This window comes from Tamandua tetradactyla, chromosome 11 (genome assembly GCF_023851605.1).
Source record: "Tamandua tetradactyla isolate mTamTet1 chromosome 11, mTamTet1.pri, whole genome shotgun sequence".
NCBI classification, from domain to species: Eukaryota; Metazoa; Chordata; class Mammalia; order Pilosa; family Myrmecophagidae; genus Tamandua; species Tamandua tetradactyla.
The window spans coordinates 94,804,484-94,822,045 of NC_135337.1; the positions used below are offsets into that span (position 1 = coordinate 94,804,484).

The following is a 17,562-nucleotide window of genomic DNA, read 5'->3' on the forward strand; positions in this document are numbered from 1 at the left end:
GTGAGACTCCAGGACATGTGTTTATTCTCAGTGGGGTAACGGGGAGGGGGGCACCCCGCCCTCCGCCAGCCCAGCTCAGATGCGGATGTGGAAGGTGCTGTGGGTAAAGAAAAATGAGCCAGAGTCATCCGGTGGTCAGGGACCCCCATCCGCCCGGCCAAGAGCCCCCAAGGTAGTCAAGAAGCTGCCCAGACAGACAGGCCCCCCTCAAGGCCCCCCAGACAGACAGGCCCCCCTCAAGGCCCCCCAGCCCCACCCACCCCCACGGGGGTTGAGAGCACATTTGCTTTGGGAATAGCAGTTGGCATCGTGGCTCTGCCTTGGGGCTCTTTGGGTCTCAGTTTACCCCTCTGTGAAATGGGGACAACAGGCATTCCTCCCTAAGGGACTGAAATGATGGTGGGGGGACAGATGCACAGAGCAGGGGACCCAGAGAGAGCCCAGTTAACAGCAGGGAGGCCCATGTCACTTGTTCAGAAGAGAGGAGGCAATGATAGCCCACATCTATTAAGTGCCTAATGTGTGCCAGCCACTGCTCTCAATTCGCTCCACCTATTTACTCAGGGGGCAGTGGACTTTTTTTTTTCTCTAAAGGGCCAAATAGTCACGATTGTCACGAAAACTGCACGGAAGCTTGCCCAAGGATGGGCCTGTCCCCGCCCCACCCCGCCTCAGCCTCACTCCCAGGGCAATAAAGTTTTACTTCCTGATACTGCAACTTGAACGGCATCTCATTTTCACATGTCACAGAATATCATTCTTCTATTGATTTCCTTCAACCATTGAAAAGAAAAACCCTGAAAGCCATTCTTAGCTGGCCCCGGGCAACAAAAACAGGGGGCAGGCGCGTGTGGCCCACAGGCCAGGGCTTGCGAATCTCTATGTGGCGCCTTCGCCCCCCCCCCCGCCCCCCATCGGCCCTGCGGAGGGGACCCGACGCGCCCCTAGGCGGCCACGGAGCCTTGTCCAAGCTGCTCACTGCGGAAGGTTCAGACCCGAGGAGGCTCCGCTGGCCCAGGGAGCCACGCCCACCCGCGGGACATGCCCTTTCCTTGCTCCACGTGCCCACGGGAACCCTGCTTATCCCCATTTCACAGACGCGGACGTGAAGGGCGGGGCCGGAAGTTCTCCCAAGTCAGAAAACCAAGGAACGCAGCAACCTTCCCGTGCCTGGTTCCGAAGCGCCCAGCCCCGCAGTGGCCCCAGCCCCGCAGCGCCCCCAGTCCCCGCAGCGCCCCGTCCACCAGCGCCCCGTCCCTGCAGCGCCCCGTCCCTGCAGCTCCCCGTCCCCCAGCGCCCCGTCCCCGCAGCGCCCCGTCCACCAGCGATCCGTCCCTGCAGCGCCCCGTCCCCCAGTGCCCCGTCCTCCAGCGCCCCGTCCCTGCAGCGCCCCGTCCCCCAGTGCCCCGTCCCCCAGTGCCTCGTCCCTGCAGCGCCCCGTCCCCCAGCGCCCCGTCCCCGCAGCGCCCCGTCCACCAGCGATCCGTCCCTGCAGCGCCCCGTCCCCCAGTGCCCCGTCCCTGCAGCGCCCCGTCCCCCAGTGCCCCGTCCCCCAGCGCCCCGTCCCCCAGTGCCCCGTCCCTGCAGCGCCCCGTCCCCCAGTGCCCCGTCCCCCAGTGCCCCGTCCCTGCAGCGCCCCGTCCCCCAGTGCCCCGTCCCTGCAGCGCCCCGTCCCCCAGTGCCCCGTCCCCCAGTGCCCCGTCCCTGCAGCGCCCCGTCCCCCAGTGCCCCGTCCCCCAGCGCCCCGTCCCCCAGTGCCCCGTCCCTGCAGCGCCCCGTCCCCCAGTGCCCCGTCCCCCAGTGCCCCGTCCCTGCAGCGCCCCGTCCCCCAGTGCCCCGTCCCCCAGCGCCCCGTCCCCCAGTGCCCCGTCCCTGCAGCGCCCCGTCCCCCAGTGCCCCGTCCCCCAGTGCCCCGTCCCTGCAGCGCCCCGTCCCCCAGTGCCCCGTCCCCCAGCGCCCCGTCCCCCAGTGCCCCGTCCCTGCAGCGCCCCGTCCCCCAGTGCCCCGTCCCCCAGTGCCCCGTCCCCCAGTGCCCCGTCCCTGCAGCGCCCCTTCCCCCAGTGCCCCGTCCCCCAGTGCCCCGTCCCCCAGCGCCCCGTCCCTGCAGCGCCCCGTCCCCCAGTGTCCCGTCCCCCAGCGCCCCGTCCCCCAGTGCCGCGTCTCCCAGCGCCCCGTCCCCCAGCGCCCTGTCCCGCCAGCGCCCAGTCCCGCCAGCGCCCAGCCGGGCAGTGCCCCGTCCCTCCAGCGCCCCGTCCCCGCAGCGCCCCGTGCCCCCAGCGCCCCGTCCCCGCAGCGCCCCGTCCCCGCAGCGCCCAGCCCCACAGTGCCCCGCCCCCCAGTGCCCCGTCACCCAGCGCCCCGTCCCCCAGTGCCCCGTCCCCCCCCGCGCCCGGGCGGCACCTGAGGAAGTCGGGCGCGCGCAGGATCATGTTCTGGAAATCCTCCAGGGACAACCGCCCGTCGTGGTCCCGGTCGGCCTCCGCCAGCACCTTCTCGCACACCAGGCGGACCTCGTCTGCGCTCAGCTCCCCGCGCGTCAACCCCCGCAGCGTCTGCCCCAGGTCCCGCGCGCAGATGTACTCGTCGCCGTTGAAGTCTGCGGGGGTGGGGGGCGCGGCCGCCGCGGGGGCTCCCCGCGCCCCTTTTTAAGGACGGGAGACTGAGGCACGGGGGGGGGGGGGTTACCCAGGGACCCGGGCTGGACTCTGGGTCTGGCTTTAGAATGGGGCGGGGGCCCTGCTGGAAGTTCGTTCATTCAATCAACAAACGTGTATACTGAGCGCCCGCCGTGTGCCAGGCCCCATGAGTCTTCCTATCCTTCCTCCTTTCCGCTTTCAGTCTCTCTTCCTCTATTTCTTTTCCCTTTTTCTCCCTCTCTTCCTCTTTCTTTTTTCCTCTCTCTTTTCCTTCCCTCCCTCCCTTCTTTCTTCCTTTCTCTGTCTTCTCCCCTCTCTCCTTTTTCTCTTCTTCATTTTTTCTCCCTGCTTCTTTCTTTCTGTCTGTCTCTTCCTCTCTCTCTTCCTTACCTCTCCTTCTCTTCTTTTTCTCTCTGCCTCTCTTTCTCTTCCCTCTTATTCATTCTTTCTTTCTCCCCCTTTATTTCTTCTTTCCTTCCCTCCTCTCTGTCTGTCTTCCTCTGTTCATTTCTTTTTCTCTTCCTCTCTTCCTTTATCTCTTCCTCTCTTTCCATTTCTCTTTCTCTCTCTTGCTTCCCTCTCTTCTTTCTTTCTTCCTTTCTCTCCCCCTTTCTTCTTTTTCTCTGTCCCTCTTGCTTTCTTTCTCTCTCTTCTTTTTTCACTTCCCCTCTTCCTACCTTTTTCTCTTTCTTTCTCTTCCTCTCTGTCTCTTCTCTCTCTTCTTTTTTTCCATCTACTCCCCTTCCTTAAGCAAGTGTGTAGTGCATTCCCACCATGTGCCACGTAAGGGGAGAGATGGGGACCTGGGAAGCATCACTAAAGGGGCAGCTCAAGGCCGAGGACTGAGCATCAGGAGAGAAATGGGGTCATCAGTGCAGACGGGGCGGCTACTTTCAGCCGGGCGTCGGCCAGCCTCTCAGGAGGGACACTTGGGCTGGACTTCATGGATAAGGAACAGCGGGGGGTGAGGGTGGAGGTATCCCAGTAGGGGCGAAGGCCGGGTGGGCCGGCCGCTTTCGAGGACCAGCGGGGGGGGGCGGGGGGGCTGCCAGGGGGGTGCGGGTGAAGTGGGACCGTGGGGGGTGGAAGACGCAGGGTCTCTGAGCCCTGGGTGACCCCCGCCCCCGCGCCTGGCCCGGCCGCCCTGCGCACCCACCATAAATCCTGAAGGCGTAGCAGGCTTTGAGGTCACCGGGAGCCATCTCGCTCATCACCGAGAACATGTCCAGGAAGTTGTCCAGGCTCAGGTGACCGTCCCCATTCTCAGAGAAAACCTGCGCAATCCTCCGACGGAAGGGGTTGTCCTGGGGCGGGAAGGGGGACGAGGGGGCTTTGGACACCCCAAGCACCCCCACCCCAGCTGCCTCCCTGGAGACACTCCTCACTCCCCCCTCCCAGCCCTGCCCTGCCGCATCCCCAGGCCCAGGTAAGGGCCCTCGGTGCTTTCCAGTCACCTGGCCGCTGCTCGGCTCTGGGACGGGTGCGGGACCTAAACCCACCCACAAGAGGCTGCCCTGGGACCTTTCAAGGCAGCCCCGGGTGGGGTCAGCTTCCTCGCACCGCTTGCACAGCTGGCAGAACCGAAGCCCCTGGGAGGCAAGCAGCGGGGAGGTGGCAGAAGATTCCCCACACACTGTGGTTGGGGGGGAGGGGGGTTCCAGGCACTTCCCTGGGTTATCTTGATGCTCTGAGCCCAGCCTTCTGTCTGGAACCAGCTTTCTGCACTTGCAGGCAGTTAATCCCGGCTCACCACCCTCACCCCCAAAGTCCCCTTCAGAGCCACAGATGCCCAACCCAGAAGATCCTGCACTTAGCAGCTCCCCGTGTGAAAAGTGCTAACGTTCTCTGAGCACATACCCAAGCTGAGCCCTTTGTCTGCGTTAACTCATTCCATCCTCCCAACAACCCCAGGTTCAAGTCCTGTCTCCACCATATCTCAGCTGTGTGACCTTAGACTAGTGTCTTAACCTCTCTGAGCCTCGCTATCTTTGTCTGTGAAGTGGAGATAATTATAGCACCCACCCCGTAGAACGAGGTGCGAGGTGTATCTCTTCTGCTTTATTTTCCCTGCCTGTCCCTTGGCCCAGACTTACCTTCAGCTCGGGCATGCTGCTAATGAGCTCGTAAGGCACCTTCACGTCAGGGCGGTTGGTATAGTCAAGAGGGACGAGCTGAGGGGCCAGGTCCTGATAGCGATAGAAGAGCCTGGCATGGGGAAGGAAATGCTGGGGAGGGCTGGGAGGCGGGAAAGGGGAGGGGTCTTGTCCCTCTTTTTCACACTCAAAAGTATTTACTCTATGCGGAGAGGTGCTGGTCCCTAAGAGCTGGGAGCCTTGGGTACATCCCTGAATCAGACAGAGCCAGGCACAAACACCTCCACTCCCCTGGGTCAGGGCCAAGGTGGAGAGAGAACCCCAGGAATAGAGGAAAGAGGGCTGGGAGTAGCAAACCAGGGAGGAGGCAGGGCCTCCTGGAGGAGGGGGCATGTGCTGGGCTTTGAAGCATGCATAGGAGCTTACCAAGCAGAGGGAGGTACCAGAAGGAAGGGAGCTTAGGGTTAGATCATTTCATACCAAACATTCAGAGAATCCAAGCCAATCTGTGAATCTCTGGATATCAACACAATGTCTGCAAGACTCTGCCTCTAAAGAGCCCCCAGCCTCCCACCTTCCTTCCCTCCTTCCATAACAGGAGGCAAAGTTCTTGTAATGGAGCAGAGCACAGTAAAAAAGCTAATATTCAGGTCTTCCCAAGGGGGCAAATGAAGGCATTTTGCAAAGCACTGAATGACACACTTGCTGCCTAGACTGCGAGGCTAGCTCTCCACTATGATGCCCTCACCTGGTGACGACATACTGTCCCTGGGGAATGCTGAGAGACAGCCTTGTTAGAGACCACCCTTGATAAGTCTGGGGGTTCCCAGGATGCTAGGAATTGTCCCTGAGGGGTGCAGGAGCCCTTGGATTATATGGCAGCTCAGAATTTCAGTCTCAAACACCCAAGCCCCTGCCAGGGTCCCCTCAGGAGACAACTTGAGCTGGGGTTTCTATGTGGCCTGGAGCAGGTCCCTCTCCCCCTCTGAGCCTTTTCAAATCTGTTTGAAAAGCAAGGAGCTTGGGCAGATGAAATGTCCTTGGGGCTCTGGCCAAATGCCCTGAGGCCTGTGGTCAGCTTGACCCTGTCTGAACCTCAGTTTCCCCACTGGTAATCTGATCACGATGGCCAGGGCGACCTGGAAGAGACCTGCAAGCTGTGTCCTGCCCAGACAATGGGGCTGGCTGGCGGATGGTGCACCCATCAATAATGGATGCCCCATGCCCACACAACTGGGACCTTGGCGCCAATCACTCTGCAGACAAAGCCCTGCCAAGCTTGGGTTTCACAGCTCCAAGTTCATGGGTCAGGACATCTGGACAATGGCCACCTCCCTGAACCCCTCGCCTTGGTGCCAACGCCACCACCAAGACCAGCTCTGGGCGGTCCCACCTGAGCCCCCAGCCTCCAGCCTCAGCACCCCCACCCCGCACCCCCAGCCTTTGCACACCAGCCTCAGGGAGGTCATTCTAGCTCCCCAACCCCAACCATCCCTCTCCCCAGTGCTCACACACCCGCTGTGGCTCCCCTCTGCCCTGGGAGACATCCACGCTCGTCCGCCTGGAAGCCGTGACAAGGGGACAAGATGCAACTTCCCAGCCTCCCCGCAGCTGCCACCACCCACTGCCCAGGGCTGCGACCCAAACCCCCCGTTGGCAGCTGAGCCTTGGGGTGCATTCAGCGGGTCTTCCCCAACAATGAACAGTAAGTGGTCCCCAGGCCTCCCCTCCCTGCCTCCCGGGACTGACCGCATGATCTCCTTCCGCGTGAAGAACGTGCAGTCCTGCGGAGAGATTTGGGGGCTGGGACCCAGTTCTGCTCCTGGTTCCTTCCTCCCGACCCCCCGCCGCCCACACCCCCCATCACGGACTGGACACCCATGCTGGAGGGAGGCTGTCACCGCCTCTCAGGCCCGGCCACCCGGCGGGCCTGTCGCCCCTACCTGGTACGCCTCGAGCTGCTCGTGGGTGAAGACGGTTTGCTTGTTGCCCATGCCGAGACCCGGGAATGAGCCCTGGGGACCACCGGGCTGCAAGGCTGTGGCTCACGAGGGTGTGAGCAAATGTCTGTGACCTGGCTGTCACCTGCCCACCCAACCTGTCACCCCCAGCCTGGGCGAGACTCAAGTTACAGCCCAGCTCCCTGGCGACAGCGTGACGGAGCCCACGGCCACCGGGCGAGGGGGGGTGGGGCCCAGGGAGCAGCCTTGGATGGGGAGACCGCCTCCATGGCCACCGGGGCACCTGGGCAGGGGGCGCTTTCAGGCAGGGTGGCCGGTGACGCTGCAGCCACAGCCTGATTCGAATTCCAGCGCTCTGCATCCTTAGCTGTGTAGCTTTGGGCAAGTTGCCTAACCTCTCTGAGTCCCATTCGGAAGATGGAAATTATACTAGTGTCTACCTCATAGGGCCGTATTGAGGATAATGAGATCATTAACGCAGCCACAAAAAGTATTCATTGCCCATTGCCTGTGAGCCAGTTCTAAGCATTGGGGGACACAAGCCAGGAAAGGTCCCTGTGGTGTGCATTGGTCATTTATTTTTAAATTATTATAAGTGTTCTGTTCTAACTTGAGAAAAGTAATCCAAGGTCTAAATTAGAAAAACAGTGAGTTTAATAACGTCAGAGATCTTTGCAGCAGGACTTGTCAGAGCCTTTAATGGACAAATGCGCAGGTGCATTCTTAAAGGATAGATGCAATGTAGCAGCTACCTACCTTATGAATATCTGGAATCCTCTTGGGCAGAGTATCTGGGGCAGGAGGCAGGTCTAATGTCCTCGGCCTGGCTGTCATGTCCTCAGAAGTTTCTCGAACCTTGTCGGCTTTCTGTGCCCCTCATCTCCTCAGTCTTTTCCTGCTCCCCAAACTGCTCTTGGGTCTTTCCCCCAGCCCTCATGTCCTTGGCCTGGACCTCTGCGGTTCTTCCTCATCAACCATCGTCTACCCAAGCGTGTGACGTCATCTCTAATGTGGCTCCAATCAGGTTTTAAAAGACCCCCTTGGAATGAAAAAAAGGGGTGGGGGCAAAAGCGAGTGCTGGCGACGATGAGCAGCCAGTGGAGCTCTTGTCCACTGCTGGTGGGAATGCCAAAGGGCTCAGGCCCCCTGCGAGGCGAATTGGAAGTTTCTTACAGATTTAGATGTGCCCCTACCAAGTGCCTCAGCACAGGAGAAGATATTTGCAAAGGATGAGCCTGATAAAGGGCTAGTATCCAGAATACATAAAGAACTCTTACAGTGCGACAATAAAAAGACAAATACAGTGACAAATGGGGCAAGGACATAGGTTACCAGAGGACCAGATAGGGTGAAGGAAGGGGCTGTTGAGGCTTAAAATGTACCTGATTCTTAATTGGAATGTTGGAAGTGTCTGTTAATTGGTAGTGGTGATGGTAATACGACAGTGTGAGTGCAATTAACATTACTGAAGTATACACCTGAATGTGATCTAAAGGGGAAATGTGAGATTGCATGTGTACTGATAGAACAAAAACTAAAAAAAAAACCTGCACTGCACAGAGAACCCTAAGTTAAACCATGGACTTTAAATAACAGTGCAACCATAAAAATGCGCTGTCGTCATTTGTAACAAAAGTTCTACACCGATGCAAGGTGATGGTGGTGAAGTGACATATGGGAGTCTTGTATTTTATGCATGATTATTCCATAAATCCAGAATTTCTCTGATAAAGAAGATGAAATGTAAAAAAAATTGATGAAGGATTGGATTTTTTTCTAAAGATATATAAATGGCCGATAAGCCCACGGAAAGATGCTCAACATAATTAATTATTAGGGAATTGAAAATCAAAACTACAATGAGCAACTGCTTCACACCCACTGGAATGGCTAAAACTAAAAAGACAGATAATACAAGTGTTGGTGAGGATGTGGAGAAATCGCAAACCTCATACATTGCTGGTGGGGTTGCAAATAGGGCAGCTGCTTTGAAAAACAGTCTGGCAGTTCCTCAATGGGTTAAACCCCTAGTTACCATATGACCCAGCAATTCCACTCCTAAATAACTACCCAAGAAAAACAAAAACATGTGTCCGCACAAAAACCTGGACGTGAATTCCACAGAAGCACTTTTATAATAGCTAAAAAGTGGAAACAACTCAAATGTTCACCAATTGTTGGACAGAGAAACAAAATGTGATCCATCTATATAATGGGGTATTATTCAGCCATAAAAAGGAATGAAGTTCTGCTATTACATTCTCTCATCTGGGAAACCCCAGTACCTTCTCAACCATCGGGGGCTCCTGAGAATATAGACCAAGCCCTGGATTTGGGGGCTTGCCCTTAGGAGAGTCATTTCCGTACTGGAGAAGGTAGGACTACCTACAATGAGGCCTAAGAGTTGCTTCCAGGAAGGAAGCCTCTTTGTTGCTCAGATGTGGCCTCTCTCTCTAAGCCCAGTTCTGCCAGGAAAATCATTGCCCTTCCCCCTACGTGGGACATGACATCCAGAGGTGAAAGTCTCCTGACAACATAAGGCATGACTCTGGGAATGAGTCTGGCCCTGACACCATGGGATCAACAGTGCCTTCCTGACAAAAAAGGGAAAAGAAGTGTAATCAAACAAGGCATCAGTGGCCAAGAGGGCTCAAATAGAGTCAACAGGCTGCTCTGGAGGCTGCTGTTACGTGGTTTCAGTTAGATAGCGCTGATTGCCATGGTTTGCTAAACCCCAACCAACATCACTCCTGTTGTCTCTTAAGAATACCTGGGGCTCAAAGTAAGACTCTATAAGTTTCATGCACTAAGTTGCTTTCTCGAAACCCATTAAAGGCACAGAAGGTAGGTTCGTTGGGGTGACATTTTAGTAGCAACCTCAAGGAATAAAGCACAGGGGAGGGAGTTTCTGGCAGAGGGAACAGCAGATGCAAAGGCCCTGGGGCTGGTTCTCAGGCAATTAAAATGTCTTAGATATTTCAACGGTTTATGGCCCTCCAAAACTCAACCTTATTCATGAGCATTCAACTTCTTTTTTGGAATTAAATGAAATGATAACTTTTCCTTAAGGGGAGGGTGCGGTGATAATGAATTAACAGTGGCGCATCTGACAGCAAATGACCTCGTGTTGTGTGAAAGCAGTGTGACAGTGAAGGCTGTGTGATATGGTAAGAGCCAGTCATTGAGGACGATCTGTGTATCCATTCCAGGCCAGCTAAGGGCTCTATTCCAGCTCTCCTTCACTCAGGGATCCCGGCAGCTCTATCAGAAATACTGCTCGTCATGGTGGCACAAGGACAGGAGACCTGGCCTCCCTCGGTTGCCTCTTTAAGCTTCTGCCTGGAAGTCAGATGGGGCACTTCCTCCCACATGGCCTCGGCCGAGCTCGGCAGGGCAGGGACGTGGGATGTGGGAACCCCTCCCACGTGTGCTGCTAGCAGTCAGATTTCATTGAAATGTTATTCTGCATCTGCACTGCATTGTACTTTTTCAAGACTGGTCCGCAGGGTGGCCTGTCCGGGTTTTAAACCTCTGCTGGCTAAGTGTCAGAAGCTACAGTTTTATTGTAGCTCTCTATGCCTCGGTTTCCCCATCTATACAGTCAGAATAGGGTGGCCATGAGAATAGATGAGATCATCCATACAAATATTTAGCCGTTGTGTTTGTTGTTGTTGCTGTTATAATCATCCCCATTTTATAGAAGAAGAAAGGGAAACTCAGAGAGGTCAAGCAACTTCCTCCAGGACACACAGCATCAGAAGTGCAAGAGATGTCTCTCCACTCTCAGGCCTAATCCCTGGAGCCGGGCTGCTGGGTGCTGGGGGAGAGTTTTCCCCAGCTGAGTCCGTCCTGTCTCTCTCGGAACTAGTTGATTCTGGTCCGTGGACAACACTCTCAGTAAGCTGTCACAGGTAAGGTCGCCTCTCTTTTAAAATGAAAGTACTGCAGCTGCCATCTCCTGATACCAGGAAGCCCATTCTTTCTTCTCGAGGGATTCCTCGGCCAGCTCGAATGCCGGAGGGTATGCCTATGAGGGCTGGCTGATCGCTTGCTGTCTCCTGCCGGTAGGACTGGGGACAGCAGCTACTGTGCTGTCTCTGTTCTGATTCCCTACATCTGGGGATGCCTGCTCCTCCTCCTTAAGCCTCCTGACCCCCACAAAAGATGCACACAAAACTGTCTCTGGCACATTTGGGGCAACAGCTCCAAATCAAAATGCACAAACGTATATATCCTGCACCTAGCAATGCCACAGAGTCAGCCCACTCGCGAAAGTTGGACAAGATTTGTGGGTGTGAAATGGCCTTCATTTGGGGTGGGGTTCGCTCAGCTGGAGGACAAACGCACCTCGGAAGGAGGTGAAGCTGACGCGCATCTCCCGCTTTGCATTGAGCTACAAGACATTTTGTTGTGTGAAAAGATGAGGGCAGAGATAAAAAGGGCATCACACAGATAAATAACGGTGTATATACACTTTTGTGTTGAAAAGAATGATTGTGAAATCATTCACCATTTTGTGAGGAGCAGAAAGTAGGTTTTCCCTTTTCTTTTCTTCCTTTTGACCCTTTCTGTACTGTTTGGTTTTCTTACATGTGGCCGTGAACATGTATTTATCAGGGATTATGAAAGATTTTTCCTGGTTTTTAACCAGGGCTGGGTGGGAGTGGGGGATGCTTAACTGGTACAGAATTTCTGTTCGGGGAGAGGAAAAAGTTTTAGTAATGGATGGTGGTGATGATAACACAACATGTGAACATAATCAACACCATCAAAGTGTAGGCGTACATGAACATGGTTAAAAGGAGAAAGTTTAGGTTGTATATATTTTACTAGAATTAAAAAAATGTTAAGAAACAACATAGTACTCTACAACATAAACAGTGAACCTTAATGTAAACTATGGGCTGTAGCAAATAGTACAATATTAATAATATTCTTTCATCAATTGTAACAAAGTGGAATTTGTTACACTAATACAAACTGTTAATAAATACAAACTATAATAAATGTCCACTAATACAAACTGTTAATAAATACCAATCAAAAGCAATGGGTTCTCCGGGGAGAAATTCAATTTCCCCCAAGTTGAATTCTTGATATTCTCACAAGCAGTGTGGACAACCAAAGCTATAGGCTGAGCCCCCAGTCTTGGGGTTTATTCACATGAAACTTAACCCCACAAAGGTTAGGTCAAGTCTACTTAAAATTCAGGCATAAGAGTCACCCCCAAGAGAACCTCTTTTGTTGCTCAGATGTGGTCTCTCTCTCCAGCCAACACAACAAGCAATCTCACCACCCTCCCCTGTCTTCGTGGGACATGACTCCAGGGGTGTGGACCTTCCTGGCAACGTGGGACAGAAACCCTAGAATGAGCTGAGACCCAGCATCAAGGGATTGAGAAAATCTTCTCGACCAAAAGGGGGAAGAGTGAAAGGAGACAGTGTCAATGGCTGAGAGATTCCAAACAGAGTAGAGAGGTTATCCTGGAGGTTATTCTTACGCATTAAATAGATATCACCTTGTTATTCAAGATGTAATGGAGAGGCTGGAGGAACTGTCTGAAAATGTAGAGCTCTGCTTCAGTAGCCATGTTTCTTGATGATGACTGAATAATGATATAGCTTTCACAATGTGACTGTGAAAACCTTGTGTCTGATGCTCCTTTTATCTACCTTGTCAACAGACAAGTAGAACATATGGAATAAAAATAAATAATAGGGGGAACAAATGTTAAAATAAATTTAGTTTGAAATGCTAGTGATCAATGAAGGCGAGGGGTAAGGGGTATGGTATGTATAATCTTTTTTTTTTCTGTTTTCATTTTATTTCTTTTTCTGTTGTCTTTATATTTCTTTTTCTGATTGACACAAATGTTCTAAGGCATGATGAATATGCAACTAAGTGATGATATTGTGAATGAATTACTGATTACATATGTAGAACGGAATGATCACATGTTAATGTTTTAGTTTTTATTGTTAAATTCTTTAAATTAATAAATAAATTAATTAAATGTTAAAAAAAGCAATGGGTTCTCTGACCAATGAGCTCAATGACTTGAGACATGGAGGTTGCAAAGACTAGATTTGCCAGGCGCAAAGCAAGAGATCAAATGACCTATTGGCCTAAAGATCTGTCTCCAGTAACTGATAGTTTTAGAGCATCAAAAGACGGGCAGGTGTTAGGACTTTAGCATGAGCGCAGTGGCTGGAGATGAGGAAGTTAGAGATGCTTTAATCACCGAACGTGCCCGGATGGCTTCCACGCTTCGTCACAGAACACCTGCAGGAAAAGGGCAGCCTCACCATGACAGGCGTGATGTTTAGTATCACGGCAAAGCGTAGGTCACTTGTAGGTTAAGTTTAAGCTACCACGAGAGGCCTATTTTGATTAGATCCAGCTCCATCTTGTAAGATAGCCTTGGAATTGTGTCTGGGTCAGCTCTGGGCTGGCTCACGGCCCTTCCTTAATGAACATGGGGGGCTGTCTTTGGGGAAGACAAAGCCTCTGAAGTTGAAAACCAGGATGAAGCGATGCCCGGGAGGGCCGGCCACAGCTTTTGCAATGACAAGGCTCAAGGCGAAGGCTGTAGGGTCGGGCGATCCCTGTCAGACCCCGGCTGCTGGATTACAGCTCAGCACTTCCAGGTACTTCCCTCTGTCTGCTCTAACGTACTAGAAAGTAAAGAGAAACATCTATAGAATGACCCAGTAACCATGATCAGTTCCTAAATCCCAACTTCTGGGTCATGTCATAATCATTACTTTCTCCTAACTTCTCCGTCAAGGGGCTGGGGCAACTCTATTTTCTCCACGATTTTCCCGTGAACCTACAATTCCTCTAACTTTAAAAAGAGAGCGAGAACAGGTCATCCAATCTGCATGGCAAACACTCGAAAAACAAAAACGCTTTAGTATAACCGGTTTCTGCCAAAACCCTTTTACAGGTTTTGGGACGCACTGGCAGCTGAAAAGCCGGAAGTGGGCGCCAAACCGGAAGTGTGGCAGCGTAGGCGGCGCAAAGGACATATCGGTGCCCGCCTCTTCCCCAGGAAGTGTGGCCACGTCCAGATGCCACCTCCCGGCTCGACCAATCACGAAGAAGGGAAGCGGGCGCTGGGACGGAAGTGACGTTGCCAAACAGGAAGTGTGGCAGTTTACCGAGCGAACGTCCTGGGAGTGTCATGGCGGCCTACGAGCAGGTCCAGAAGGGACCCTTGAAGCTGAAAGGGGTAGCGGAGCTTGGCGTGACCAAACAGTGAGGCCGCGGGACCCCCTCCCCTGCCCCCCGGGACTGCGGGCTCTCTCCCTGTGACCCGCCCTCAACCCCCTTCTCTTCTTGTCTCCTCTCCCAGGAAGAAGAAAAAGAAGGACAAAGACAAGGCGAAAATGCTGGAAGCGATGGGAACGAGCAAAAAGAACGAGGAGGAGAAGCGGCGCGGCCTGGATAAGCGGACCCCGGCCCAGGCAGCCTTCGAGAAGATGCAGGAGAAGCGGGTGAGGCGGGGCGCCGCGCAGGAGAGGGCAAGGGGCCGCCCTGGGACGCCCGGGCGTCAGGGAGGAGGGGCGGGGCTCCCGGGGACCGGCGGGAGAGACAGAGACGGGGTCCCGAGTGGACCGCGGAGGCGAGAACCGGGGTCCTCCGCTGTCGCTCGTTTGCACCGTGATGTCGGCGGGCGATTTTATATCTATCTGTGCCTCGGTTTCCTCGTCTGTAGAGGTCACGATAGTTCCTTTCCGGAAAAGGGTGGGGAACTTTGGGTGAAATAATGCAGTTAAAGTCCTTTCCACTGGGTCCGGCTGAAAGTAAAGGGCTTGGTTCATAGTGTTGTTAATTGGCCTGCTCAGAGCTGTAAGTCACCCCCAAATCTTTTTCCGTGACCACTTTGCTTGGTGGATTCAAATGTGTTTTAATTTATGGCTCCAATCAGTTGTTTTTCTTGGGATTATATGCTTAATAAGCTTGGAGGGTGGTGCAGGACAGGGAAGGTCAGCCTAAAACAGATATACCAAGGCCAGGTATTTTGGGTGAGGGAGTAACCCACCTGGCCAATGGCTCTCAGCTCTCAGTGATTTTGCCTCTGAGGATAGTTGGTGATGAATGGAGACAGTTTTGGTTGTCACAAGTGCAGAGGGAGGGGCTGCTGCTGGCACCTGGTGGGTAGAGGCCAGGGATGCTCAATCTCCTGCAGTGCACAGGACAGCCTCCACACAGCAAAGAATTTTCTGTCAGTGGTGCTGCAGTTGTGAAACTGTGCTAGGGGAGTCAGTCCAGTGACCTTGGGGAAAGCTAACTCATTACTCCCAGGCCTCATTCAATCTTGCAGAAAGTACAGGGGGCACTCCAGTTTGGGTAAGGCAGACCTCCGTTCTGACCCTGTCTCTACCTGGCGTTTATTAGTTGGTAACTAACTATAAGCAAGTCAATTTCCCATGCCTTGGTTTTGTCATCCGTAAAGTGAATATAAAATTCCTCCCTACCTTGTAGGGTTTAGGATGCGGATTTAACGAGTAGATGGTACTGAAGTCGCTTGCCTGAGGTAACCGTTGGCAGCAGGGCTGGAATTTTATTGCTGAAGTCAGGGTGGAGGCTAATGCATGGAGGACAGGATGGCAGAGCTGGGGGAAGAACCACAGGATTGGGGCTGAGGGGGTTGGATGTGGGCTGGGAAAGAAACATCAAGGTGACCGAGATTTTGACCAGAACAACTGGGACAGTGAAGGTACAGTTTACTGAGGGGCTTCAGGCAAAGCAGGTTTCAGGGCAGGGGTAGAAGAGGGAATCAAGACTTGGAATTCAGAAAAGTTCAGTTTGAGATGCCTAGTGGGACATTCTCGTGGCGTGTTGACTTGTAGAGCCCTCAGCTGGGAGGAAAGGCCTGGGCCCCACATTAACATTTGGGGATCACTGGATGAGATACTCAGAGGGAGGGGCACTGGCCAGGAAGAGGTCCAGGGTCTGAGCCGAGCTCTGCTGCACTCCACGATTAGAGCGTGGTTGGGAGTAAAGTACAGAGGAGCAGCAGAGAGGGAGGAGGAGAACCAGGAGAGCCTGCATCTGCGGGAGCCTAGTGGAGAAAGTGTTCTGAGGAGGAGGACATGGCTGGCAACCTGAGATGCTGCTGAGGGTTTGCATGGGAAGAGCACTGAGAGTCCTCAGTGGGAACCCTGCAGCCAGTGAGTGGGTTCTGGGGGGTCGGGGGTAGAGGGGTGGCAGGAGTGAGAATAAGTGCAGGATTTGCTGTGAAGGGGACAGAGTAAAGGGATGGTAGCTGGAGGTGGGGTAGGGCCAAGGGAAAATTATTATCATCATTTAAATGGGATTTGTTTGATTGGGGGAGGGGGGAGGGAGATGAGGCAGGTGAGCAGGTGGGGTGGAGGAGGTGGGCAGTGCTTGGAAATGAGGTGGCCCTGTGGGAGCCTGTCAGGTGATCAGAGTGACTGAGGAGAGGCTGGACAGCCCCCTGGCTTCCAGGCCAGGTGGAGGGGGCAGCAGCTTGGCATCTCCATCCCATTTCCAGCTGCATGGCCTGGTCCTTGATTCCTCCATCTACAAAGTGGGGGTACCAACAGCACCAGGAAACCCAGCAAACTTGGCTACAGGAGGGCAGAGTCCAGCTCAGCACCTGCTATTGCGTGAAAGCTGGTCTAGTTGCATGGCTTCTTGTAGGGGCCTGGTGAGAACAGAGTCCAGCTTCCTGTGGGCTCATGGTTGAGGGGAGGGAGACGCAGGGATGGGGCAGCGCAGACACCTCGGAGGGAGGAGCACAGGTGGCAGCTGACAGCACTGTGTTGTTGTTTCTCAGCCAGGTGGTCCTGCAGGTCTGGCCTGGGGTCTCGCGCAGCCAAGGGGCAGCTGGGGCTGAAGCCCTGGAGGCCCACGGTGACCCTCTCACCACTCACACATCTGCCCCGAGCACAGCCCCACGGCCCCTCTCTCCCTGGGCTTTCTCGTCCTGTAGGTCCGGAAAGACCTGCATGGTGGGTGGCTTCCCAGAGTGCAGCACTGCCCATGCGTCTCATGGCGCCATCCCAGCCCAGGCACTGCTTTCTGCATTATTGCCTTCTGTTGTGTAAACTGAGTCACGGGGCCAGGCCCGAGTCCACGTGGCAGGAGCTGCATGAGAGCATGAACGCCGCGAGGCGCGATTCCTGGGAAGCACCCGGGCGAGTCGGCTGTGATCGCCACACTAGCCAGTGTGGGAGCCAAGCACAGCCCGGGGCCTGCCTGGCCCTGCAGGTACTGCCCCTCAGGTTTGAAATTGTTTTGGAGTCGGTTAAGGTGCAGGACCTGTACCCCAGAGTCACCTCTGCAGTGTGATCGTGGTAGCCGTGAGGACAGCCAGGCGCTGTGACCGTATCTGAGGCTGGCAGTCATTTGGGCAGCTCCTTTGGCTGACCCCTTTACTGTCCTCATTTCTTGTCCTTCCTAAAACCCGGCTGGGATGACTGTCAGTGTCACACCCTCTGGGAAGCACACGTAGAGGTGCCTGCAGGGCGGCCACTGGTGGGTGCTTGGTTGATGTTGTGTCCTCTTCTGCCCCTCATGAGGCCTGGTACAGAGGCGACTGACCCAGGTTCCCAGTGGTCACTGGAGCTGGGCTTCCCCTTCGGACCTGCCTGGGTGAAGGTGAAGGAGGGGGGCAGAACGTGCAGCCTGAGACCTTCAGCCATTCCAGGCTCCCGTCCTCTGTCACATGCTGGCCAGGCTGAGCTGAGCTTGTGAATTCACTTCCGTTTCTCCTTTCTCTTCAGCAAATGGAAAGGATCCTGAAGAAAGCATCTAAAACCCATAAGCAGAGAGTGGAGGTGAGTTGGGTGCTGGTCCCAGCTGGGCCCGGAGTCTGGCAGAGGGGGCCTGGGAGTGTTGGTG

At 54.5% G+C, this 17,562-nt stretch overlaps 2 protein-coding genes across 4 annotated transcripts in view; one reads left to right on the forward strand and one right to left on the reverse strand.

The window, feature by feature from the left end:
• Positions 1–17,562, reverse strand: part of CIB3 (calcium and integrin binding family member 3) — a 21,278-nt gene continuing 3,716 nt past the window's right edge. Inside the window, exons 3-8 of one of the 3 annotated variants that reach the window (XM_077121970.1) lie at positions 6,479–6,513; positions 6,245–6,290; positions 4,730–4,841; positions 3,793–3,940; positions 2,401–2,596; positions 1–97 (exon numbers count right to left, since the gene is read on the reverse strand). In XM_077121970.1, the coding sequence (XP_076978085.1) occupies positions 76–97; positions 2,401–2,596; positions 3,793–3,940; positions 4,730–4,841; positions 6,245–6,276 (510 nt within the window). In that variant the 5' untranslated portion in view covers positions 6,277–6,290; positions 6,479–6,513 and the 3' untranslated portion in view covers positions 1–75. Of the gene's footprint in view, positions 98–2,400; positions 2,597–3,792; positions 3,941–4,729; positions 4,842–6,244; positions 6,291–6,478; positions 6,514–7,446; positions 7,939–17,562 lie in introns of those variants that run through there. The other 2 variants (XM_077121969.1, XM_077121971.1) reach the window with 2 other exon arrangements.
• The window catches only part of FAM32A (family with sequence similarity 32 member A), a 4,978-nt gene continuing 1,232 nt past the window's right edge, over positions 13,817–17,562 (forward strand). Inside the window, exons 1-3 of the mRNA XM_077121972.1 lie at positions 13,817–13,947; positions 14,045–14,186; positions 17,445–17,498. Coding sequence (XP_076978087.1) covers positions 13,874–13,947; positions 14,045–14,186; positions 17,445–17,498 — 270 coding nt within the window. The 5' untranslated portion in view covers positions 13,817–13,873. The remainder of the gene's footprint in view (positions 13,948–14,044; positions 14,187–17,444; positions 17,499–17,562) is intronic.